At 43.7% G+C, this 26,359-nt stretch overlaps 2 protein-coding genes across 3 annotated transcripts in view; one reads left to right on the top strand and one right to left on the bottom strand.

Annotated features, from left to right (window-relative positions):
- Nucleotides 1–10,127, top strand: part of POLR3E (RNA polymerase III subunit E) — a 39,031-nt gene extending 28,904 nt beyond the window's left edge. For both annotated transcript variants that reach the window (XM_033166991.1, XM_033166992.1), the window contains exons 19-21: nt 3,742–3,819; nt 5,973–6,098; nt 9,714–10,127. In XM_033166991.1, coding sequence (XP_033022882.1) covers nt 3,742–3,819; nt 5,973–6,098; nt 9,714–9,779 — 270 coding nt within the window. In that variant the 3' untranslated portion in view covers nt 9,780–10,127. The remainder of the gene's footprint in view (nt 1–3,741; nt 3,820–5,972; nt 6,099–9,713) is intronic.
- A 2,393-nt stretch (nt 10,128–12,520) lies between these two features.
- CDR2 (cerebellar degeneration related protein 2) lies at nt 12,521–26,274 on the bottom strand. Its single transcript, XM_033166538.1, has 5 exons — nt 25,880–26,274; nt 18,697–18,809; nt 15,501–15,649; nt 14,763–14,927; nt 12,521–13,877 (listed from the first exon to the last, which is right to left on the bottom strand). Exons 1-5 carry the CDS (start codon nt 25,956–25,958, stop codon nt 12,983–12,985), a joined length of 1,401 nt encoding a protein of 466 aa, XP_033022429.1. The 5' UTR covers nt 25,959–26,274; the 3' UTR covers nt 12,521–12,982.
- Nucleotides 26,275–26,359: the final 85 nt, after the last annotated feature.

Here is a 26,359-nt window from a genome sequence, read left to right as displayed (position 1 = left end):
CTAACCAGAGTTTGGTGTGACTGCTGAGCCATATATATGGTTCCAACCCCTCTTCCTAGAGGTACACACATCCTAGAAATGGGAGTGAAGGGAAGATGGAAAGACACAAACTATTCTAAACCATTGTTATATCTCAAAACACTCCACAGATAACACCAAAGATTGGTTTGTGCTAACCATAGTTTAGGTTCAAGACAAATGTGCAAACAAGTAACAGTTTGCATGGTTTTCCCCCTTCCTCAAAAAATACCTGCGTACTGTCCCCAATAGTGGGCTTGGTGGATGGAGCAATGACCCAAACCTTGACTTGTTGGCTAAGATGTATCTTTTACAGTTTACCCAAGCTCTTATTTACAAACCCACTTCATTGCTCCACTTCCCAGCTTGGTGGCCACCTACATGCCATAATTAGTCATGTAGTTTTGATTCATACATTGCAGCAAGCCATTGTTCAATGTTGCACCTGAATCATCTTGTAGGCCCGATTCAGACCTCATGCAAATATGTAATGGCGGGGAGCCAGATAATGTATAGTTCTCATTCCTATCAGCCCCAGCTTGGGGGGGGGGGAGAATGATTTGAATTGTCCCAATAACATCTGGATGGCCACAGGTTCTGTGCCTGTCTGTTCTCCCCACCCCTGAGTTGGAAAACTTCTTTTTAAGCAAACCAAAGTTCCCTGGGTCATCTGAACTCCTGGAACTGTGGCTTGTTTAAAATTGGAAGTGAATTCTAGTCTCCTCTTGCTGGCATGTGAAAGAGCAAGGGGAAGCCCAAAGCTTGCTGTGGCTTGTTTAACCTGTTCTAGGTCAAAATAAAATAAAAAATCTAGGAGTGAGGCACAGAAACCTGAAATGAATTTGAAAAGAAGAAACTTATTCTCAAAAATACCAACTAGGTGGATTAATTGTAGCTCGCTGTGTTCCTTTAGGAGGAATCTAAAACTTCCAAATTATGTAGGACAGAATGAAGCATCTTGCACAGTTATTGCTGCCCATCTTGGCACCATTTGAGATGGCCCCTGAAGAAAGGAACTCAGGTTCCAAAAGGCATTGGGCTGTAATAAATCTTTGCAGATGGCACTTTGGAGCAACAGCATTCTTTCCTACTTGAAGCAAGCCAGTATATTTTGGCGCGGTGTCTGAATTGAACCCAAACTGAGCTTGTGGAAGTGAGAGACAAAAGAAGTGGTGCGGTCGAGAGCGTGGTTCTTTCTTTTCGGAGACCGGCAAATTAGATTTATCACATGTCTGCAAAACTGTTGCTATGAGTGGTGTTTGTTTTTAACAAGTAGGGGTGGACTCCTCCAGAAAGGCAGTAAAACTGATTCACATCATAGCATACAACAGCTCTGGGCACTGCTTGGCCTGGAAACCCATCTTTTTGCCAGTGCGCTGTTAATAGGGAATGAATTCATCTTCTCGTTGCCATGAAAGCAGCTTTAAATATTTTAAGTGCGCAAATTGCCGCTCCTAGTTCTTGGGTGTGTGAGCGCGGGTGTAATTCTGGGAGCTGTAGCTTCTTTAGAGTGCTGAGAGTTGATAGGGGACCCCTGTTCCCTTCGCAGAACTACAATTCTGAAGGCAGCCCTGTTTAGGGAAGTTTTTTTAATGACTGACGTTTTAATGTATTTTCAATCTCCTGTTGGAAGCCGCCCAGAGTGGCTGGGGAAACCCAGCCAGATGGGCAGGGTATAAGTAATAAATAATAATAATAATAATAATAATAATAATTATTATTATTATTATTATTCCCAGAATGGTTTAATCCCTTTAATCCCTTTTCACAAAAACTCCGAGAATTGTAGTTCTGTGCGGGGAATACAGACCTCCTAAGAACCCTTAAGAAACTACGGCGCCCAGAATTCTTTGGGGGAAGGCGTAACACACCAAGGTTGCAGGTTCAATCCCCACATGCGACAGACTAGGTGATTCTCAGGGTCCCTTCCAACTCTACAATTCTATGATTCTGTGGCTGTATAAAGTGGTATAATACTGATTTAAATGCAGAGTGCAGATGGGAGTAGCGAGGGCCAGCAGTAACCGTCTGAGGAACTGTGAAAGGGACTCCCGCTTACTGACAGCGGTGACACAGTGCTTGCAACAGGGTTGGGGTTATTTTATATTTGGCCTCTAGAGTTAACGTATGTGGTTAATGTGACTTGCTGGAATATTACAGCTATGTAAACATACAGGCAGCCAGCTTAAGTTCTGCTCAGAGTCAATCCATTAAAATTAACAGACTTGTATTAGTCATGCCCATTTGTTTGAGGAGGTCTTCTCCAAGTAGGACTAGCATTGAATACAACCCATAATCTGTCCATCAGACTATATGTATAGAAATCATTAGCTGTGAAAGAACAGAGGTATTCAAAATCTTTACAGCGAAACGTTTTGGCTTCTGCCTTATTGCGCTCATCACATTAGAGAAGCTGAAGGTGGAAGCCAAAACGTTTTGCTTCAAGATTTTGAATACCTGTTTGTTAGTCACTGTAATAAATTATATGGTGTTGTTGGTGCTTAATTACATCCTTCCAGGACACAGAGCAAACCTATCTGAAGTATGGTGTGATGATGATTTTAAAAACTGTGTTGTTGTGTGTCACACGTAACATTTGACTCCAAAAAGATTGACAACCCGCTCTTTGCTTTCCGTAATTATAGTGCTCTGAAGGCATTACGGCAGCATTATCTGGCTTTTTAGACCATGCCCCAGGTTGAAGCAGAGCTGTAGGCAATCTAAAGCAAATAAATAGGAGGGTGTTATGTCTCGAGGGGTGTAGGAAACCCTCCCCAGCTTTGGTGCTAAGAGTCCTGTTGAGCCCCCACGAGACTGGTTCAAAAGTTCTTTATTTGTCACCTGCCACTGGGACAAACGTCAACTGCCATTGGGACGTGGGTGGCGCTGTGGGTTAAACCACTGAGCCTAGGGCTTGCCAATCGGAAAGTCGGCGGTTCGAATCCCCGCGATGGGGTGAGCTCCCGTTGCTCGGTCATTGCTCGGTCACTGCTCCTGCCCATCTAGCAGTTCGAAAGCATGCAGTGCAAGTAGATAAATAGGTACCGCTCCAGTGGGAAGGTAAACGGCGTTTCTGTGCGCTGCTCTGGTTCACCAGAAGCGGCTTAGTCATGCTGGCCACATGACCCGGCTCCCTCGGCTAGTAAAGCGAGATGAGCACCGCAACCCCAGAGTCATCCGTGACTGGACCTAACGGTCAGGGGTCCCTTTACCCTTTACCATCTAAGCACATGTCAGGCGCACATGTGCCTAGGCAGGAATGAAGGTGACGTAGAAAAGCTTAGACCTCTTCATCTCCAAGTGCTGGCAAACCTATTCGCTTTGATCCAAGTGGAGTGGCTAATACGATCAGAATTGTGGGCGGTTTCCCAGTAAAAATGATCAGACACTAGATGCTAAAGCTTTGTGGTGTTTGTTGGGCAGGCTGCCATTGGCCGCCCTTTCCTTTAAACCCGCAGAAGCAAAGTTTGCCATGTAAACAAGTATTAAGTCCTCCTTATGTCCTCAGGATAGTCTTACAGGCTTTCCGCTCAACTGCTCTCTTGCCAGGGGATACCAAGTTGTTCTTCCTGCATTAAGTTGAAGCTTAGATTGTAGACTCTGCGTTCTGTGTCCCTGGATGCAAAATCCTAATTCAATTATTCTTTTTTTCCAATCCTGTCTTTAAATACCGTAAAGCCAATAATCCTAACCAGTGCAACCTGTTTGATTTATTTATTTTAGTTTCCCCCGCAGACGACTGCGTTGCTGGATGAAAAAAAGGTCTTTGCACTTTGGGAAGCTGGTGACATGTACGATCAGGTAAGCTGGTAATTGGAGCCGTTGCTCCACCAGAGCCCTGCCTAGACCAAGGGACGTTGGCACCCTGCATGCATTTACGCATTTGCTCATCCTTCGTCCAGTCAGCAGCAGTGCACTTTCAGCTCATTTGGAAAAAAGGCTGGTCCAAGAGGCGGTTTTATCCTCTGGGGCTCAGTGTACCATCCACCCTTGATGATGCGCTGCTTTGATTGTATAATTCCTCCTGCACGGAAAAAAAAATTGCTCTGCCTCTTGCATGCAGAAAGTGATGGGTAAGGACTGTGACTCAGGGGTAGAGCATATTCAAAATCATAATCTGCTTTGCATGCAGGTTTCGGGTTCAAGCGTATAACGCAGCTCAGTTGGTTAAAGTGTGGCGTCGATAACACCAAGGTCGCAGGTTCAATTAAAGGTCGCAGGTTCAAAATAAAGAGAGCCAGCGTGGTGTAGTGGTTAAGAGCGGTAGACTCATAATCTGGGGAACCGGGTTCGTGTCTCCACTCCTCCACATGCAGCTGCTGGGTGACCTTGGGCTAGTCACACTTCTCTGAAGTCTCTCAGCCCCACTCGCCTCACAGAGTGTTTGTTGTGGGGGAGGAAGGGAAAGGAGAATGTTAGCTGCATTGAGACTCCTTCGGGTAGTGAAAAGCGGGATATCAAATCCAAACTCCTCTTCTTCTTCTTCTTCTTCTTCTTCTTCTTCTTCTTCTTCTTCTTCAATTCCCTCATGGGACAGTTGCATATTCCTGTATTGCATGGGGCTGGATCCTTGAGGTCCCTTCCAACTCTACAATTTTAATCCCAGGCATCTCCAGGCAGGGCTGGGAGAGAACCCTGCATGAAATCCTGGAGAGGAGACAATACTCAGCTAGAGGGGCAGTGGTCTGGCTCCGTATAAGTCAGCTTCCTATGCAAGGTCCTAGTTTCAATCCTGGCATTTCCAGTTATAACGGTTGGAGGGCAGGCAGTGGAAAAGACCTGAAGGACCCACTGCCAGTCGGGCAGGACGCAGGGAGGCTGGAGTCTGACTTGGGAGAGGGGGGCAGTGGTCTGTGAGGACCTGTGCCAGCCAGGAGGCAAGAATCAGTGGCAGGGGAAGAGTCAGAGCTGGAGGAAGATGAGGAAAAGGCAGGCGAGGCAAGTGCACTGCTCCCCACTCCCAAGTCAGACTCTCCCAGACCCAGGAGAGAATTGATGTGGGAAGAGCAGAAACAGCTTCCATGCAGGCGTCATGTCTTGCTATGTGAATGCAGCCCATCGGGGAAGAAGGAACGTAAATTGGTACAGGGGAGAGAACCCCAGTTCCCACAACTGCTCCATAAAGCATGGACCGGAAAATAGCTGCATAGCTGCTAGATTGTAGTAGTAGTAATATTTTATAATACAATAATAATAATTTATACCGTGCCCATGTGGTTGGGTTTCCCCAGGCACTCTGGGCAGCTTCCAACAAAATATTAAAAATACATTAAAACATCTGTCATTAAAAACTTCCCTAAACAGGGCTGACTTCAGATGTCTTCTAAACGTCAGATAGTTGTTTATTTCTTTGACATTTGACGGGAGGGCATTCCAGAGCTGTAGAAGCAACTCTGTTACCTTTGACGATGGAGAATTAACACTCTGCCGTGTGCATTCCTTGGCTGGGAAGTGCCAAGGGTGGTCATACCCTCTGGTTGAGCCCTATGGACATTGCATTACTTCACAGTTGGCACAAACCAGGATCCACTTTGAGCCAGACTTCCCAATCCTGACTTCCCAGCTGGTTTCAAATCGTGGTTTGTCAATTTAGGTACCAGTCAAGCCTTAAACCAGTCACCGCTCTAAAATTAGTGCAGTTAAGTTGTTGTTTTTCTCTATCTTGCTCTTCTGATCAGTGCAGTGGGACGAATCTCTTGCAGTAGGCTGAGACCTGGCTAAGTCCGTTGTTTTGCATGATGCAATTGGTTTCTCGATGCTGATAGACCATCCTGCTGGTCCGGGGTTGATTAGAAGGAATCTGCTGAGAGGGGCTGTTTCTATTCCTAAGTCATCAAAGAGTGGTGCAAATTATTCTTATGCCTCTAGGTTTTGTTTTATGCTGACACGAGCTTTTTCTTGTTTCCCTCTTGTACTAACTTGAAATTCACTCATCCTCTCTCTCTTTCTCAAAGCACCGGCAAATTTTGCTCGAAATCTTTTCCAAAAACTACAGAGTGCGCAGAAACGTCATCCAGAATCGGCTGGCCCGGGAATACGGAGAGGAACTAGATAAACAGGAGATTGATAAAATCTTGAAGGTATATATTGAATGGGGTGTGTGCAAGCAATTTTAAAAGGAGACCATCAACGGGCCCCCTGTTAATAGGATTAGTCCCTTTCTAACCCAGGGATGGTAACCTTCCAAGTTTAACTGGACTACGATTCCCATCATCCCTGCCCATTGGCTTTGCAAGCTGGGGCTGATGGGAGTTGAGAGTCCCACAGCATCTAGAGGTCACCACCCTTGCAAATAGAGCTAGAGGGGGAGTAGACAGACTGGGAAGGAAGAGAGGTGGTTGGTATTAGGGGTCTGAAAGTAACATTTGAAAGCTGACTTCTTCAGAGTCAAACCATTGGTTCATCTAGTAGCTTGGTATTATCTAGGCCAGGGGTCAGCAAACTTACCGTGCCTCGGGCTGGTGTCTCCAGCGCCGATCGCACGGCGGGGGAGCGCGTGCCTATATGCATGCGCACACACTATTTCCGGCGCGCTTCTGGGTTGGAGGAGCACCAGAAATAGCTTGTGTGCATGTGCACGGGCCTCTGACCTGGATGTGCACCGGAAATAATGCTTGCGCATGCACACAAGCTATTTCCGGTGCTCCTCCGACCCAGAAGTGGGCAGCTGCACTGCGCTGGTAAGAGTGAGTGGCGGTTGCCGCGGGCCGGATAAATGAGTCCCGTGGGCTGTATCTGGCCCGCGGGCCTTAGTTTGGAGACCTCTGATCTAGGCCATGGGTAGGCAAACTAAGGCCAGGGGGCTGGATCCGGTCCAATTGCCTTCTAAATGCAGCCTCTGGATGGTCAGGGAATCTGTGTTTTTACATGAGTAGAATGTGTCATTTTATTTAAAATGCATCTCTGGGTTATTTGTGGGGCATAGGAATTTGTTTTTGTTTTGTTTTTCAAAATATAGTCTGGCCCCCCACAAGGTCTGAGGGACAGCGGACTAGCCCCCTGCTGAAAAAGTTTGCTGACCCAGGGGCTGATGGGCAGCTGGCATCCAAAGTGTCCTGCTTGTGTCTGGAGATGCCAGGGATTGAACCCGTGTGCAATACATGTGCTCTACTATTCAGATGCAGCCACTCCCTAAGTATCTCTTCAGAATCTGTCCATTTCTGATTGTAGAAAACAGACCACTACCTGCTCTTTGGATGCAAATTTCTAATGATTTGCTACAACGTGCTTATACACGCGTGTATTCAGATACTTGCAAATGCATTGATGTCTGGGTGATAACACACTTAGCTTTATTACTGGATTGCTTTGCTCAAGGCGATTCCCAAAGGCCGCTGCCTTTTAAGTTTACTTTTAATCCATCACCCTAATTGCATTGCATAACTGATTTACAGCAAGTCTCTACCTGGGGCATCTATATTGCTTAAGCTTTAATTAAAATCACCTTTAAAGATTATTTATTAGATTGGTCAATTAAGCAGCCGAGCAAGGGCCAGCTGTGGTATTGAGGCTGGAAGGTAGTGTTTGAAGCCCTGCAAAGCTTTGAAGCTCCCCTTTTCTCGAGCTGTGACCCCCCCTTTGCAGAGTGGCTGCGAGAGGTGCAAAGTCAGTTGTGAAACGCTGTTTTATAACAAACTACAAATAGCTACTGTTGGGTGGGAAGAAACTTCCGATATTGCAGATTTTTATCCTATGGTTCTTAGTTTCATGAATCCTGGGAAATCTTCCGGCTCCCATCCCTAGGTAGGCTTTTAATAACTCTGGGAGGTGCGGTCGCATTGATGCCCTCACACCCGTACAATATTCTTGGAGTTCAGGCACCATTTTCAACCCAAGGACCGCATACCCTGCTCTGCAACCTTCTGGGGACCACAGGCCAATGGTGGGCAGCGCCAAGGGCAAGAGTGGGCAGAGCAACAAATGTAAATTACCTTCGCTGTCCTTTGTACCTTCTTTCCAGGCAAGCAAGAGGCATTGGAGTTCAAGCTCACATTCCAGCCAGGCAAAAACAGAGCAAACAGGGAGAGGCCAGAGGGCCAGATAGAGACCTGGAGGGCCACATTTGGCCCTCAGGTCCAAAGTCGCCTAGCCATATTCCCCTCACTTCCCAACTTCAGAGGTGAATACCAGTCTTCATATAACAAGAATGGGATCTTCCATGGATATATCAGCAGGCTTTGGGGAAAACACCTAAGGCTTGCACAAATGACCCCCCCCCCCATCACAGTAGCTGAATGGGCATGCTCAGTAAATGGCCGCGCTACACTGGGGGTGAGGTGGAATGGCATTTCCCCCAAAAAAGGGTACAGCTAGCTGGGGCATTCCTTAACTGGGGTGTGCTATAGACTGCGACCTTTTGTTTCAGATCCCATATCGAGTGTCTTAATCTGGCCAGTTTTGTTCTCTAGATTTGGGAGCTGTATATAGCATGGGTTGGTGGGGAAGCTGAAAAGGAGACAGGCCAGATGGCTGGATGTGATCTCTGGGAGTGCATGCGCACTCTCTCTCTTTTTAATCTGCATTCAGACGGCTAATTAGTTAATTGCACCAATTAGCGGATTCATGCTTTCTAGTCTCTAATGGCACTTCCAGCCAGGTAACAAGTTGTGATGCTGTGTTGTGATTGTTTCTGTAGGAGGTGGGAAAGGGGTGCCAAATGATTCCCATTGGAAGTGTTACCAGGGCAGGTTGTGTTCTCCAAGGATCCTTCTAGTTGCCTAGATTGTATCAACAGAAGTTGGCTGCAGGCACGAAAGCAGTTGCTTTTTCCAGCCAACAGCTCTTCTCTGTGGCTCCCCTGGGTTGCTGCCTCCCTTGAAGCTGCTGCCCTATTAACCTCATGGGGAGCGATGAGGGAAGAGTCCTTGGAGTTGTGCAGTTTAGAGGAGCTTGGCAAATAGCAAGGGTGCACACACACACCATACCTTTTTTAACTGCTCAGGGCTGCTTAGAATGGTGACTTCTTTCCTTTTCATTCCTGAAAAGCACGGTTCTAGCCCTCGTTGGGAGGCACATTGGGTTCGTTGAATGAGCATTGACAATCCCGTTAAACCCTGCCATTCCTAACCTTCTGGGGTCCACAGATCCACTTGCAATGGGTGGTGGCCTAACTTCCTTCAGGTGACTGTGTCAAGCACAGAAAGGACAGCCCCCGTTTCTCCTCTAAGGATGCAGAACTGGGGAAAAGTGGGCATCAAACCCACGGCCTAGCCCTCCTCTTGAGTTTTAGAGCTGGAAAAGCAGCTGGCAGATTGTTGATGCTGTGCCTCAAGGTGCTCAGAATTCCCCCTGATGTTGTGTTGTGCGGGACAAGGCTCAGGTGACCAGAGTTTTTGTTGCCTCCCAATATCCGGCAGTTGCTGCCTCTTTACCTATTTTGCATTTGTGCATCCCTGTGAAGTGTGCAAATGGTAAAGCTTTAAATAAGTTGACACACTTTTTTATTTAAAAAAAATGTTATGCAGCGTATAGTTTGTAATGAAAATGTTAAGAATTACTGTATTCCTTCCCCCACATTCTTGGTATTCTCAACTTAGAGAGGACAATGGCTGCCTGTTCACTCTTCGCGCACCCCTCCACCCCACCTCACTGACCTTAATTCTGGTGGTATGCAATTGGGGGCAGAAATCTTCTGTTGCAAGTCTACTTTAGAAGATTATAACAATACTTCTCAACAGCTTTCCCCTTTCTTCCAGGACTGCTGTGTAAGCCAGGGTGGCATGTGGTATCTTAAAGGGACAGTACAGCAACCAACATCTTGACGAAAGGGGTTTTGCTTTAATTGCATCGAATGAACTCCAGGACTGAAGCAGAAAAGGTGGAACAGGCAGAAAGGAAAATGATGAGGGGCAGAGCCTGCTGTCCTCACAGCCCTATGGATGGATGAAGTTATGGACACAGAGCTGCTCGTCTGCATGGCATCCAAAATGCCACCGTTCAACACAAAGAGAAATCTTTGTGAGTTGTTAGGATTAAGTTGGGATTCCTAATATATTAACTTCTCATCACAAAAAGGGGGGGGGGAAACCACCTACTGACCCAGATGTTACAGATCATGATCTAATGTTTTATTTTGTAACTAACGCCAATAAATTGCAAGTTTACACTTAGTGGAAAATTATTTTTTAAATCCCAAATGTTCTTTCTTCTACTTCATTGCTTTCCAAAAAAGGAAGGGATGGGGATGAACGACCCTACCCTCTGGTTCTATGGAAGAGTTGTAGTATTAAATACTGTCTCAAGTATGAAGCTGCCAATTGTTTCTGGAAATAGGAAGACACATTATGGTTGGGTGTGTTCTAGCAAATTGTGCTTCAGCTAAGTGCAGTTTGAATCACCATACCTGGTGCCAGTACAGATCCTCCATTGCTTCAGATAAAATTTTACCTTGAAGGTCAACAATAGCATTAACTTGAGCACCACCACTTTCTACCTTTGCCCTGAAGGTGGGTTTTTCCCATGAATCATAGAATGCAATGTTGTAATAAACTGCAAGTGTAGTTAAACAAAAGGGTTTTCTCTGCTGCTAGTTGGGAAATCAACAAGAGATGTATTCCAGAACATATGGGCTTGTTAGCAGCTATGTATTTCATTTTAAATGTATAGGGTGGTTGCTAGTCATCTTTCATACAATAGGTGCACTCTGTAGTTGTGATTTTTATAACACAGCTCATCAACCACCAAAACATTTAGGCACATGAGCTGGACTGCAGTGTTCTGAAGTCAATGCAGGTGGAGAGGCTTTATTCTTTTAAAACAGACATTTTCCCAATACAGCTGCAGTACCAAGTATACCAGTGATAGACTGAGGCTGCCCAGAATATCCTTCCCCTTTCCCACCCCCATAGTTCTAAAGGTATATTGAAAAAAGCATTAAGTGGTTTTTCTACATGCTTCCAAGCACCTAGTTAGTAATCAACTGGCAAATCTCACTTAAACACAGACCTGCACACACAAACATCAGAAGCTTATTTGTTGAAGGGATTTATTTGTGATGGGATTAAAAAAAAACAATATTCAGAATAGTTTACAAATCTTTAAATAAGCTTAAATACACAGTTTGGTGGAGTGTTTCCATATCCAGGGAAAACATGTAATTCAAGAACAAGAAGCCATTCCCATTTTACACTGTACATAAGGCAGAGATGTTTGCAATAGCAGCAACCAAATTAAAGCTGCAATATCCCTTAAACCGCACATGTTCAGTTTAACTAGTAATGTAATCACATCACTACTGTTGACAGGTGCAGTACCTTTTACTCTTGAAAAAACATGCCATCTTATGCAGTACTGGTTAACTGGTAAACCCTTCTAAATCCTCAGCTCCGTTACTTATTCTTTGTGTATTTGAAAGCAACTTTAGGGAACAGAGGCCTGTTCTTAGAGCTGCGTGCTCAGTAATATAAAAGCACTGCAATTAAGATTTGCTTTCAAGTTCAACTTGTAATCGCAAAAGGTTCTTTTGGGAATAGTTTTGTACAGCCTAGAAAATGTATGCATAGTCACACCTACCTATTCCTTTTACAGCTTGTTCCAAGGTTTTCTAGGCTACATGAATCCATCCTCCATGTTAAATACGATATTCTTAAGACAAGTGAACAATTACATGCACGTGGTCTTGGCAACAAATGCCATTATTAGCAGCAGAACAGTGTGTTGAACCCATAACCTGCCATAAGACAACACTCTATACATTAAATATACCTCAAAAATACCCCCCATCACACCATAGTCCCTTTTACATACAGAACATTTGCTACTCCAATGACAACTCCATGCATGAGAGGCATGGTCACTGGTTCAGACAGCTATGATGGGGCCCAGCTGATACTCAAAGCATTAATGCTCAAAATCTTACCAATTTAGTTTTAAACTAGATACGTAGTAGAGGTGAAAGATCCAGGAACAGCTTAAGCTCCCAATTCATGGGAAATCAAGGTACTGCATAAAGAATTATCTGGCATTTTTCCTTTGATGTGACATTATAATCACTGTACCTCATATAAAGTAAGCATTCAGCTCAAGCCTTGTTTAGTTCAAAGTACTTAATGTTTATGCAGTGAGAAATCCTGCCAATACAATAGCCGGACCTATTTAAGATGTTCAGTGAAAAAGACTGTCCATATTTCACAAAACAGTGGAAGCAATCTTTGCTCATCTTTTCAGGGGATGAAAGCTTCCGAAACTCCCAACTAGACACCGAAAGATTGCCTCCAGGGCCAAATTTGAACTAGCATACACATAATACATACACTGATACATACAGAACGCTTGTTACCCAAAAGTAGCACACAGCAATGGCCACTTCTCTGTTCCAATCATTCCTATAGCAACAATTTCTTCTAAAGACAGCAGCCATACTTTATTTCCAAAAGAACCAATGTCCATCTACTCAAGCAAATTAAACCAGGATCTCTGCATGGACGTTTATTAAATTTAAATCTTTGGAGTCAAATATTAAATGCAAGGAGGTAGCTTTTTAAAAAACGTACCAGACTTGCAATTTCATTTCATACCATGTTTAATAGCCAAATTGCCATTGTTGAAAATAAACAACACTACAGAAGAATTTCTACTTTCCAACTCGGGACCACAGAAAGAATCCAAAAACTAGACCTCCATAAGTGAAAACTCCTTATATGCAGCCACTGGGTGGTTTCCAATTCTCCAAAATACAACTTCTATGACCAGGCATCAGGTGCAGTTAGCAGTCACGTAACCGTTTCATTTGCCAATTTATCATAATCGGTAATGTCCTGAGCAAATCAGTTTATCATTTGGTGGCAACAACTGTGTCATACACACACCCCAAATCAAGTGGACCCAACCCATCCTACAAGTTTAAATAGTCAACCTACATATACTCTAACAAAACAGAAATGCAGCAGTGTTTCAAATGAAACATTCAGACAGCTACTTCAAGAACAAAGGTTTTCTAAGGTAGTAGTGATGTACTGAAAGTTTGTTAAGGCTGAGAAGGAAAGGATTTATACTTTGCTCGGTGTTCATCTATTTCCTGTTTGGTTTTCTTAATACAACTAAAGATTTCCTTAAAGAGAAGCTTGTATTCGGGTGGAGGGTTTGAAGGCAAGCTGGCTGTGTCTGGGTCAGCATTTGTGGATTCAGCTTCTCCAACACACATGTCCAAGGATTTATTCCCCACTCTGACATCTTTGGAATACTGTTTAGAAGTTTGTACAGCTTTATGTTTCAATGACTCCTCGTCTAGTTGGCACTTCTTCAGGAGTTCTTCATACTTGACCTTCAAAGCGTTATACTGTGCATCAACTTCATTAAGCAGAGAGATGCCCCTTTGCTTTACAGCTTCTGCCCGCCGGATACAGGTTTCTTCATGGCCCTTTATTAGAAGATCCCCACCCGCAACACTGCCAAGGAAGGTCTCGCTGGTGCTTCTTTTGAGTGCCCTTCTGTCGGGTTCTGGGACAGTTAAAAGAACCCCATCGGAAGAGCTCCAATCTGAAGGGCTCTGACTCATCTCTCTTTCTAAAGAATCTTTGAAGGAAATAAAAAAAGACTCTGGAACAAGCTTTTCCACCCCATTCGCAAAGGTGCTTTCAGACTGAAATATCTGTTTCATTTCAGCCACTTCAAACTCAAGCTCTTCAGCTCTGGCTCGGTATAGATCAACATCCACCAACCTCTGCTCAAGATCACAGTTCTCCTTCAGCATGAGACTGTACTCTTCCTCCATCGTCATCCTCTTCTCTTTTTCCATGCTGAGCTGTGCTTGCAAAAAAGTCATTGCCTTTTTTAAGCTCTGGTTTTCTTCCTCCAGAGGACTCAGCTGGCTCTCCACAGAAGTAATTTTTTCCGCAAAAACATGGTCATGAACAAAATACCTAGACACAAACAAGAGCCAATGAAAAGCATTAGTTCGCTCTTCCCAATAACTCACTTTTTTGTATAAAAAGGGTAACTTTATTTTCATGGATGAATAAAGCACAGCAGTGTGTGCCAGTTTCTAGACATGAACCCTAAAGTGAAAGAGCTGCCTGTATTAGGTCTCTACAAAAACTAGAAATTGTACCTTGCCTTTGTAAAAGGCTAGAAATACCTAGGTAAGCATTGTAGAGTTAAATCACCACCTTAAACTAGAACATTTTCTTCAGAAAGAAGATCTGGGTTGGACAATTTTACAGTTTCTACTGTCCAGAAATTCAGAGAACGCACATCTATATCAACAACTTGTAAAAGTCACCAGCAAGTCTCCATCCCTATGACTCTCTACGATCCTCCTGAAAGCCATACTGTTGCTGCAATATTCATAAGGATACAATACCAGTTCTGACATAAGGCAAACACCTTAATGGTTGACCTTAAAGAAAAAGGTCTGTCACTAGTTGGCCTGAAGAGAACAGGAAACAGGCTGATTTAGAGACCTTTAAAGGGCAAATGAAAGAGACCTAGATTTCCCAGGGTCTTCCTTTATGAAAATTTCCAACTTCGTTTTCAACTAAAGTGCAGAAAGCAGCCCAGTTACCCAGAGCTTCAAAAAGAAGGTCAGAAAAATATACACGTGGCTATATATGACAGGTTCACTTAAGAGCTGATGAGGACAGACCTTCAATATCAGTATTTGACTTTGTTTAATCATGTGCCATCATAAAACTTGACACATTTCCTAATCAGAGTATGTTCAACTTTTTTTACTTCTCTACCAAAACTGAACAACATTAAGTAACTTTTCCACAGATGACCGCTTTTAAAATGAACTTGAAACTTACTGGCGAAGGTCATACAATTCCTTCAGACACGCAAAACTATGAACAGATCTTGGATGCTCACACCGTTCACGATTTGCGTACCCTTGCCCAGAATTCTTCAACTCTTCCACTTGTCTCTGGAGATCATCAATATGTGCTTGAAGACTTTCAATAGTCTCAGTAAGGCTGAACAAAAAATTGCATGGACAGAAGTACACAAATTTGTCAGCATAAGTCAAGTTTAGAGACATCAACAATTGTTTAAACTGCAGATTTATTTGAGAGATGTTTGTGTTCTTGACTCTGGGAGTCAGAAACTCTGGGTCTTTTGGTTATTACTTGACCCCCAAAGTATGATTGGGAGAAGGCATCAGGGTTCATTCTTTTTCCACTACCATCCTGTGCAGGAAAAGCTAACAAGTACCTCCAAAGGCTCCATGTCACTTTAACATACATCTCCCTCACCCAGATAAAGATTATGCTCTTCTAGTCGATTCCATTTTGCAAGATTAGAGAGAAGCTGTATTCAAACAAGGATGAAATATTTCAGTTCAGCTGTTAACTTAATGAAAGTGGTGGCGGGAGGGATATAGGGGGACACAGGGAGAAAAGTCAGTACCTACTCCCAACCTCAGCCCAGGCAGAATCCAGGGGGGTCAAGCAACAATTGAATTATACTGACATTGTTGGAGTAAAATATGCATTATATATGTGGTGCATGTTAAGGAAGGGAAATAAAGTGCCACAGGAGCATATTACCTTATTATCTTTTGCTGTGAGGCTCTACTGTCAAAAACTAGCTTTTGATTAGCATCCTCCAGTTCTCTGGCAGTGACATCAAGCTGTTCGTAAACTTTGGCATGCTGATCATTCATTTGACGCAGAAGTTCCACCTGCTTTGTAAGATACTACAACATAATGTACGGTTAATGTTGCAAATGTAATTAAAGAGGGATTCCTCAACAAGCAGTTGAAATTACATTATTTTTTCTGCTTTCCATGCAATCTCGAGCAATGATAGTTAAGAAGATTAGCATGACGATACTGAAGTACATACGCTTTCTTCTTACCCCAAATGAGATGCACTATACAACTAGCCTTTTTCAAACAACTCAGGCCAGAGTAATCCCTCAGACCGCTAAAGGTATCTGCAGGAGTAAACACGGAGCTTTCCCATTTTAACTCTCCAAGCACACAAGTCATGGTAAAGTTACATAACAAGGAAGAGAAAATTAGGCCTAGGATTCAACACAGTTGAAGTACATGGCCCAACAGGCTTTCTATCTCAAACATGACCCTTTCTCTCTCCCTCCACCATGGCAAATCACTTTGGAAATTGATGGGAGCATAAAGTTTGAGACTGACTAATCTCTTGTTCAAAGTGAAACACTCCACTGGGCATGCTTAACCCTTAGGCACACTTGAAGGAGAGCTTTAGATTTTGACTCAAGCATTTATTTCTAAAACTAGACACTTTCAAGAAGCTGAGAAGACATAATGGGTAAATAAGGCAACACTGCATAGCATATCTTGTCAGCTGATAGTGAGTTCCTACTTTCCCCTTTATAAATTGAGTTACTCTTGCAATCCCCGTCAAGGGGCTCCTGTTTTAAATCTATATTAAATGTTTAGTGCAAGCCTCTTTATTCAAGAAATATAACAGGTGGTTTATTTTTAAAGCTGTGAAAACTACTTTCAGAAAGGCTTGGCTAAGAGGTATCCGGCATTAAGAATACTAAACCATTAACTTTAAGCTACTTTGCAAGAGAGGGAAACTCTAGATTTCCGCCTCAAACACTATTCAATCGCATGTTCCCAACTATGAGAAACAGAAATGCAGTAAAATGACTTGAGATCACTGGTGAGAAGAGTTCCATTTAGCATATTTCAAGTGAATGAATATGCCAAAGAAGTTGCACAGGAAGAATTATGATAACTGAATGCTGGAGTTTTGTATACTTTGCTAATACATGAATCTTTCGAGAACCTAAAGTTTAAAGCCACTACTCTAAGCAGCCTAGTAGCCTATTGATTATATAATCAAATCTTCTGTGCTGGAATCTTTTTATTTCCCTCATTAAAATGATTGATAGGCTTACATTTTGAGAAGTCTAAAGCAGGATTACAAGTTAATCTAGTACCACCCGCAACCTTTACCCTATTAGAATCAATTAGGCATATTACCTGTTGCAATTTATAGTCAGCCTGTGAGCAACACAGGGTTTAGCCAAGGTTAGCATTAGCCTGAATCTCAGTGTAAACATGAACCAGATTAATTTTGTCTGCTATTCTGAAAGCAAGCTGAAGATCTTGTTATAATGAAGCACTGCCAGCTAAAATGGCACCTACAATGTCATGTTATCAGAAACATGGAGAGGAAGCTTTCAAATTGATCTGATCCAACTTGTAGTTGAGGGTGCAACTAGCAATGCAATCTTGTATATTTTTGCTTAGTAGAAAGCCCCAATTAAATCAATACGAGTTATTCCCAGGTCAACTGGTATGGTTGCAACCAAAACCATTTAAAACATGCTTTATGTACAACTTCAAATGAAGTATACAACACACACACACACACACACACACACACACAGATGCTCCACACCAGCTTTCCTCAACCTTTTGCCTTCCACACATTTTGGACTGATATTCCCATCAGCTCTGACCAGTGGTCAGACGATAGTTGTGGTCCAGCAACATCTGGAAGGCACCATATTGGAACTTTATTCCATACTATTCTCATTCTGCAAACTTCCATACTCTAGAGGAGCCACATACACCTTTAGCAGAAGCATATTTGCACCCTTGGTTGGTAGATACAAAAAGCTGAATCCATGTAATTGAACAGAAAACACCACCCTCAATTGCAAAGCGTTTTACTGGGGGAACAGGCAAACTTGTGTTTATTTGTGTTTATTCTATTTTTTAATTATTATTATTATTGTTATTAATTGAATTTATATAAGTTAAACATAAAAACCAAATTGATAGGCACTGAACACTACAGCTAACTTCAATAGCTAGTGTCCTTTATATTTATCTGTTTTTAAAAATACATTCATACACCAATATGTTATTTCCCCCCTAGATCTAGAAAAAGGAAGGAAAAGGAAAATCCTCAGTGCCTTGTACACATCGAGCCTAAGATCAGCAATATTAAATATTTGGCTTTCATGTGTTCAAACACTTCAATTCCATTTTCTTGCAATAATTCTAACCATGAACCCATAAAGAGTAAGCTAATATTGCAGGTAGGCAGTGGGGCCATGCAAAAGACAGCTAGCCTGGGCCATCTGTGAGTTCATGACTGAAGATTCAAATAGAGGACTTTCTGGTTTGAAGTACAGTCACTGCTCTATGCCAGAATAATAGGAATATAGCATTTGGGCTGTACATTATTGCCAGGTGCGGAGGAAGCCTCCTCGCTACCCGGGGTGGTGAACGGAGGCACCCCCTGGGGGCGGGGCGTCATAACGTCACGATGTAACGTCAGGACGGAGTGCGCATCTGTGAAATCTGGTGCATGCTCACTCCGCTGCTGGACCGCTGTTGCTCCCGCGGTGACCTTGCGGACCTGCTGAGCGACCGGCAGCTCAGGGGGCTGCCGCGCGTGAAAAGCAGCACGGCCTTACGCCCGCTGCTCGTGCTCAGCAGCCCCATGAGCCGCCGATAGCTCAGCGGCTCGCAAAGTCGCTGCGGGAATGGCCCACAAGTCGCCGATCGCGCGCAGCAGCCCCATAGCGGCACTGGCGGGCAGGCCACGGGGCAGAATGGAGTGGACTCACTCTGCGGCTTGCTCACAGGCTGCCGAGCAGGCTGTGGGGCGAGGCTGCCGCGCTCCATGGCTTGCTCGGGGCCCGCCTGCGTGTCACCCCCCCTCCCCTGGAATCCGGGGCGCCCCACCCTCACTACGCCACTGCATAATGCTCACTTTTACCCAATGTGCAGTTGTTACCTCTATCTCTTGCAGTTGCTCTTGATTTGTGGAATACATCTGCTGCAGGGATGTCTCCAACTCTGTGTTCCGATCCAAGAGCGTCTTCCCAAGCTCAGCAGCAAGATGGAGATCTAAAATGAGTTGTGTGCACATTTTAAAAAACCAAACAAACATACAATTCCTAAGAACAACTAATCAGAGCTCACATTTTTCCAGTTTTGTTTTTTTGTGTACTTTATGGATGCTAGAGTTCTGTCCATCTCTTATTCTGACCCTCTCTAATACATCTTCATTGCAATGTAAGTAGAGAGAAATTAGTGATGCCCTTCTAGGACTTACATATTTCAAGTCATACAGTTTGAAAAGCAGATGCTTCAAGTACTGGTACTCTACCCAATTTCCTACTCGTGTTCTTGTGCACTAAGGTGCCACCTGACCACTAAGTTTTCAAGTTCAGTGCTATGTAGGCAGGAAACAAGCACAATTACAATACAGTGGTACCTCAGGTTAAGTACTTAATTCGTTCTGGAGGTCCGTTCTTAACCAGAAACTGTTCTTAACCTGAAGCACCACTTTAGCTAATGGGGCCTCCCGCTACCGCTGCGCCACCAGAGCACGATTTCTGTTCTTATCCTGAAGCAAAGTTCTTAACCTGAAGCGTTATTTCTGGGTTAGCAGAGTCTGTAACCTGAAGCGTATATAACCTGAAGCGTATGTAACCCAAGGTACCACTGTATTCTATTCAGTCAGCACCAAGGTATCCATAGTTGCTTTTGCTCCCTCTCCAATATTTGGTAGGTCAGCGGTTCGAATCCCCATGATGGGGTGAGCTCCCATTGCTTGGTCCCTGTTCCTGCCAACCTAGCAGTTCGAAAGCACGAACTGCAAGTAGATAAATAGGTACCGCTCCGGCGGGAAGGTAAATGGCGTTTCCGGGTGCTGCTCTGGTTCACCAGAAGCGGTTTAGTCATGCTGGCCACATGACCCAGAAGCTGTATGCCAGCTCCCTTGGCCTATAGAGCAAGATGAGCACCGCAACCTCAGAGTCATCCGCGACTGGACCTAACGGTCAGGGGTCCCTTTACCTTTACCTTTACCGTGATGACTAGCTATCAGAGAATGCATGTTGTTTAAAAACAGATCAACTTCTGTTGATACCAAAGGCTTACAAGTTCCAACATGCTGAAATTCAACAGATTCTTAAAACCTGCACACCATAAATACTATCATGAGAAGTCGGTAAAATCTAAATCTGTCATGTTAACCATTTATCAAGCTCAAGAGCACTCCCTGCCATCAGCACTACTTTTCCAACTGTGAGAGCTTACATATATTCATGCTGCCTGTCTGTGATGTGTCAAGAACCTGGTATAACCCTTAAAGATGAGTTTTGCTTAGCTATCATGCTATTTGTCAACATGACAGTTCTCCAATTCATTTTTGGAGTGATGCACCCGTGAACAGCATCACTCTTAGCCCACAGTTTGTACTATTTCATACACATTTTTATCCTGTTTTTGTTTCCAGTTTTTAAAAACATTTAATAACTAATATGCACATTTTAAGAAGAGACTTCTAGCAGTATTTGCAAGACTTAAAAGCAGATAATTTGCAACTGACTGAACAAGTTATTCTGGTTACTAAGTGCTTAGAATACACAATTTTATTTAATGCTTTTCCTTCACAGCTACATAGATCAGCATCTTAAAATATATCAGGAAGAACTCACAGACTTAACAAATTGCCTCCTCCTATGCCAAGTTAGCTTTTTAAGTACCATAACAAGTGACCATTTTTTGCTCTACGCCAAAGTTAAACCAAAATACACCCAAGCTAGAATTCAACATAATCCTCTAACAATCTCTGGAACTGCCATGAAGACAGCTGTTGTCAGGTTTGGAGGAGAAAATGAAGAAAAATGCAGAACCTCTGTTTAAATGCCACCCAGAAGAGTGGCAATACAAGAAAACTCGATTAATACTTAAGAAAACTTGATTAATACTCGAGACACAACCTCCTAACCCATTACTCAACCATTAAATGCATTTGCCTATGCTTAACAGTTCAAAGTTCAGTTACTCCATCACTAACAACTTCCTGAACATGGTACAGTATTAGATTCCCTACGAAGCTGCTTTGAAAATTTAAATAGCAACAAGACAACAATCCCATTTCAACTCTAATTTTCTACATCCATCGTACTGCTAGACCTATGACAACACTGCCACACACATGCATAGTGTAAGCAAGTGCACAATCACTGTCACACCCATGCAGAGCCAGTGTTGTGAAGTGGTTAGAGTGCTGGACTAGAATATGGGAGTTCAAAACCCCATTCAGCCATGAAGCTCACCAAGTGACCTTGAGCCAGTCACTCTTTCAGTCTATCCTACCTCAAGGAACTGTTGTGAGGATAAAATGGAGGGGGTGGGGGGGGAAACAACCATGTATGCTACCTTGAGTGCTTTGGAAGAAAGAAGGAACAGAAATGTAATTTTAAAAATGCACACCATGGATGCAACTGTTAAAAGTTTAGATTTGGAGCAGCGACTGGGAATCTGTGACCCTCCAGGTTTCTTTCTTTCATAAAATTCATATACCTTTCTATATGACTCTCCCTAGGCCTTGCCCCCTCACCTTCCTCAAATGCTTTTGCCTGGGTGGAATATGCCCTTGAATGCCGCATGCCTGCCTGGATAGGTAGGTATATATGTGTAGAAACCTCTGATTTGTGTATAGCTGGAATGTGAAGTTAAGAGTGACCTACTGCTTCACTTACTTTCCCTTCTGTCCCAACAGTGGCAAACAGCCCCCCCCCCGAATGTCCCCCATGGAGGAATGTGGTGCTCTGGCTGAAAAAGGTTTTCCACTCCTGTTCTGAATGCTTGATAAGATGATATATTTAATAACAATTCCATCACAACAGATGTTATACCAGCTGGCCTGCAGTTCCCTTGATTTCTTTTTAAAAATCAGTGTTGTATTGGCTGCTTTCCAGTCCTGTAGTACAGAGGTCAATCTTAGGGACACGTTACATATTTTTGCTATACAGTCAGCAATTTCATATTTGAGTTCTTTAACTCTAGATGCCAGACAGACAGATTTGTTAATTTTTAATTTGTCCATGACGTCAAAGAACTTAGTCTCTTGTCACCACGGTTCACTTGAATTCTCCACACTCTCCGCCTGCAAAACTACCGGTAAGTTCAGGCATCTACATCTTCTGCAATCATAGTAAGGAAGCCATCACGGAGACTAAACAAGGAATGCTTCTGGAAATTAAAGCCTCTTTGGAAGTTTATATTTCTCCACCAACATCTTTAGTGCCTGGAGAATTACCAGTTTTGCAATTTGTCATTCCAACTAGATTAAACAGTCTTGAAGTAGCAAGGCACAGTAGGCTGCCTGAGGCTGCAAAGTCAATCATAAATGCCACATTCCAAATATTGAAATGCATTAGCAGTATAATAGAGGGGAGACTGAAGCTGTTCAAGACAACTGCTTAGATAATGAGACATTATAAATCATTTGTCCACATGGTGCAAGAGAAAAATTACAAAACTTAAGGCAAAGTTGTACATATTTATTGAAATCTTCCATTGGAAAGACAAAAGCACATATTTTAACTTTAAAAAAATCAGTAATTCTTGGAACTGGAAATTTCAAACAATGGAATTTAAGTGTCTCAGGAACTTAACACTTTGTGGGTGTTCTAAATCACACCTTCCCTTTTCCACAGCTTGAAAATGCCAATTTAAAACTGAATGTTGGCAGAAGAATGGTTAGTTGACTGCAATAATGCAATAAAGTTGGACTGTCAATGCAAGAATGACAAAGATCAAGCTGACTTATTAAAGGAGCTACACATTCAAACAGTTGTATAACAATGCAGCAAGCAAGAGCTTTGACTATATAAATACATCAAAGAAGTGCCTTTGACTGTCCCCATTTCCTGGCTATTTCAAGGTTTTTAAACTGGGTAATAAAAGTCCTAGATACTATTTGAAGAAAGAGCTCTATTTTTAAGCACACACTGCTTATTGCTTAAACTGCTTAACGCTGTTTATTGGCTTATGTAGAAGTAATGTATGTTGAAGTTACTGGCACTACAAGAAATGCTGTTACGTGAGCAAGAATACATATATCACAACAGCTTCTGCACAAACCAATATAACACTGAACAAACAAAAAAATTGGAGAATTTCAACAGTTACACTTGCAGCATCCTAAGGTGAATTATGTGACACCCCTGCAGCTTCCTAGATACAAGTCTAACTCTTGGTCCTTGAAAAAGCAAAGCAAGAACTATACTGTAAAGTATTGGCTGCTTTTACAATAAAGGGACTCTTTCTACCTCTGTACCCCACAAGCCTCCTCCAGACTGCATACCAAACTCATTTTTCTTCTATACATACCCTACTCAGCAGCACAATTATGTTGTTGCCACCTTTATGGCACATCTTATAGCACAACCTGCCTTATTGCTTGAAAAGCTATTTATTCTAAATATGAACACATGGGCACCTGTAGTTTTTTAATATTTAAGATGCAAGAATAGGGTCTGAATCTTTCAATGGCTTACTTAGTCTCATTGAAGTAAGTAGTGCTAGAGTAAAATCTTGAAGGTCTTCCACCAACTGAATTTCTCCAGTTTAATTTGTATTTGTTAACCTAGAATAACTCAACCCCCAATTTGATCATGAATTCAGACTAGAACCAGTGCTTCTCGCAAATGTGCATTAAATGGTGGGTGTTTAATTTCACTGGTCTGTAAAGAGCTTTCCAGAAATCTAATTACATACTGTACATGTTTATTTGGAAGTTAAATTTCACCATGTTCAAGGGGCTTACTTGTGAGCCTTTTAGGCACCCTCATTCTTAAGTCCCACTGAAGTCTGAAGGATTCAATTTCCTAATAAAACTTGTAAATACAGACACTTTTTAATGCGACCACAGACCCAAACAAAATAAAACCAACAACTGTACAAGTAAAATACAATTGCGTACAAAAGCCATTATAGTGGTTTGTGATGCTGGGCACACATTTTGAGAACCATGCCTTCCATGGTCCTCTCCCCTCATCATGCACCCTCAATGCGTCTTCCACAAGTTCTCTTGTGACAATTCCAGTTCCTTCCCCCACAAAAGCATAATAACTGGTGTCCCCAAATCCCCATTACTCTTCCCCAGACCACCGTCAAGTACCAGTAACTTCTCTCTTCCTAAGTGTTCTTCCCATTGGACTTCGGTCACCCTCAAGCCACTCATACCCCATAGCATACTACAGGGGTCAGCAAACTTTTTCAGCAGGGGGCCAGTCCACTGTCCCTCAGACCTTGTGGGGGGCTGGACTATAATTTGGAAAAAAAATAAGAATGAATTCCTATGCCCCACAAATAACCCAGAGATGCATTTTAAATAAGAGCACACATTCTACGCACAAATAACCCAGAGATGCATTTTAAATAAAAGGACACATTCTACTCATGTAAAAACACGCTGATTCCCGGACCGTCTGTGGGCCGCATTTAGAAGGTGATTGGGCTGCATCTGGCCCCCGGGCCTTAGGTTTGGGGACCCCTGGCATACTACCTCCCAAGCCTCTACCCATACATCCCTGTTTTTGTTTTTTTCTCCCTGTAAGTTCTCATTTCTTCTTCCCCCTCTCCTTCTCTAGCCCCTTTGGTGTGCTTTTATTATGCCACAAATCACATTTTGGGGTCTAAATGACTAGGGATACTCACTTATGGTGGAGATAAATAATTAAAGCTGAATATAAAATGTGCTTTGATGATAAAATACATGATGGGAGGGGGAACTAAACCCATTAAGCTGATGGGTGAGGGATGGGGTGACAAAGAACTACCCTGTGATCCTAACCATCTGTACTCAGAAGTCCTAATGAATTCAGTGGGGTTTATTCCCTAAGTCATGAATATGGTGCAGGTGAAAAGCTTGAGGTGTATGATGAGGGATACACCCTAGAGATGAGCTAGTTGGGCGGGGGGGGGGGGGAGAAAGCCATGAGCATGTGAACATGAAAGGGATGAGTGGAAATACTCATTTGAGTGCAAAAGAAAACAAGAGAAACTATGACTGTGTGAAATAAAGGAAAGACAAGGGGAGACCTACTGCTGCTAATATCCATTAACTGGTCTCTGCTATTGAGAGGCAGCTTGGTGTAGTGGTTAAAGTCTAAGCTTTCTCCAACTTGGGTCTCTAGAGGTTGCTGGACAACAGTTCCCATCATTCCCAGCCAGCATGGCCAGTAGTCAGGGATGATGGGTGAATAACATTTGGGGACCTAAGGTTGAGAAAAGCTGGGTTAGACTGCTGGACCAGAACCAGGGAGAATGGGATTTGTAATTCCCACTCAGCCATGAAGCTTCCTGGGAGACCTTGAGCCAGTCACTGGCTCTCAACCCTACCTTGCAGGGTTGTTGTGAGCAGTGCTTTTTTCTGGGGCGACTTTTTTCCTAAGTTTGGCCTCATTCTTTCAATATGAGTAGAAAACAGAGTACCCCTCAACTTTTTTTTTTTTAAGCACTGGTTGTGAGTATGAAATGGAGAGGAGGAAAACTATGTACATTACCATCATTTCATATTTATTCATATCCCACCAAAGGGCCTTACCGTTAAAATAGAAACGTGAAATGCAATCATTTAAAAAAAAAATGTGTATCACCTTTCGCTCTTTGAAGGAAAAGCGGGACACAGTACTGTATAAAGAAAGAAACGGGCGGACACAGGCTGTGCTTTTTACATCCCACTGCCCTTTAACGCCTGCCTTTCGCTTTTCTTTCCCCTGGGCGCCCGGCGTCTTCACACGGGCGTGCCCCACGCGCATCTACCTGCGACACGTGAGGATGGATCTCCGCGCTTCCGAAACCCGCTAGTCCTCAGTAAGGCGCCACAAGGCTCTTCACTTATCCGAAAAAAATTAAATAAAAATCCCCCCAACCCCCTCACTTTCCTCTCCTAGACCGTTTCATGGTCTCTCTTCTTCTCTCTTTCCCGCAGTTTCCACCTCGACTCCCCTCAGCCATTGTCTCTCTTCCCCCCCCCCCTCCTTCATTGTCCCAGTCCCACCTTCTTCTCTCTCCGGCGGCTTCTCCTCGCCGCCTCTTTCCCAGCCTTCCGACCCACCCGCAGCCCCTCAGGACCTTCGGCCGACCCTCTCCTCTTCTGCCGCTGCCCTCACCTTGCTGCAGGTCCTGCTGGTCGTACCACGGCTCATCCTCGCGGATCTCGAACTCCTCCACCAAACTGTCGGTTAACATTGCGGAGACGCCGCCGCCGCCGCCCTCGCTTCCCAACCAGAGAAGCAGCGCCGCGAGCCTCCCGGGACCGACGCCCGCTCCTCACCGCGCCTCTTTATCCCCTTACCCTCCCGCGCTTCGCCTCAACACAGCGTTCCGCTCGCCGCCGTTTAAACCCGCTTCCGAACTTTCCCGAGCGCTTCCGGACTGCGCCGAACACCCCTCCCGACCAAGCCCGGCATCACAGCCGAAGGGGAAAGGAGGAGGGGGGGGGAGACGCTGAACAAGGAGACGGGCGGCAGTAGCAGAGCAACGTGGCAAGAGGCTGGGGCGGTAGCGATTCAAAACACGGAGTCAGCCGGAGCCCACCCTGAGAAGGGCCAATGGCGTGCCGGCGAAGGCAGGCCGTGCGCGGCTCCGCT

Source organism: Lacerta agilis, chromosome 13 (genome assembly GCF_009819535.1).
Source record: "Lacerta agilis isolate rLacAgi1 chromosome 13, rLacAgi1.pri, whole genome shotgun sequence".
NCBI classification, from domain to species: domain Eukaryota; kingdom Metazoa; phylum Chordata; class Lepidosauria; order Squamata; family Lacertidae; genus Lacerta; species Lacerta agilis.
This window is presented reverse-complemented; position numbering and strand designations above follow the sequence as displayed.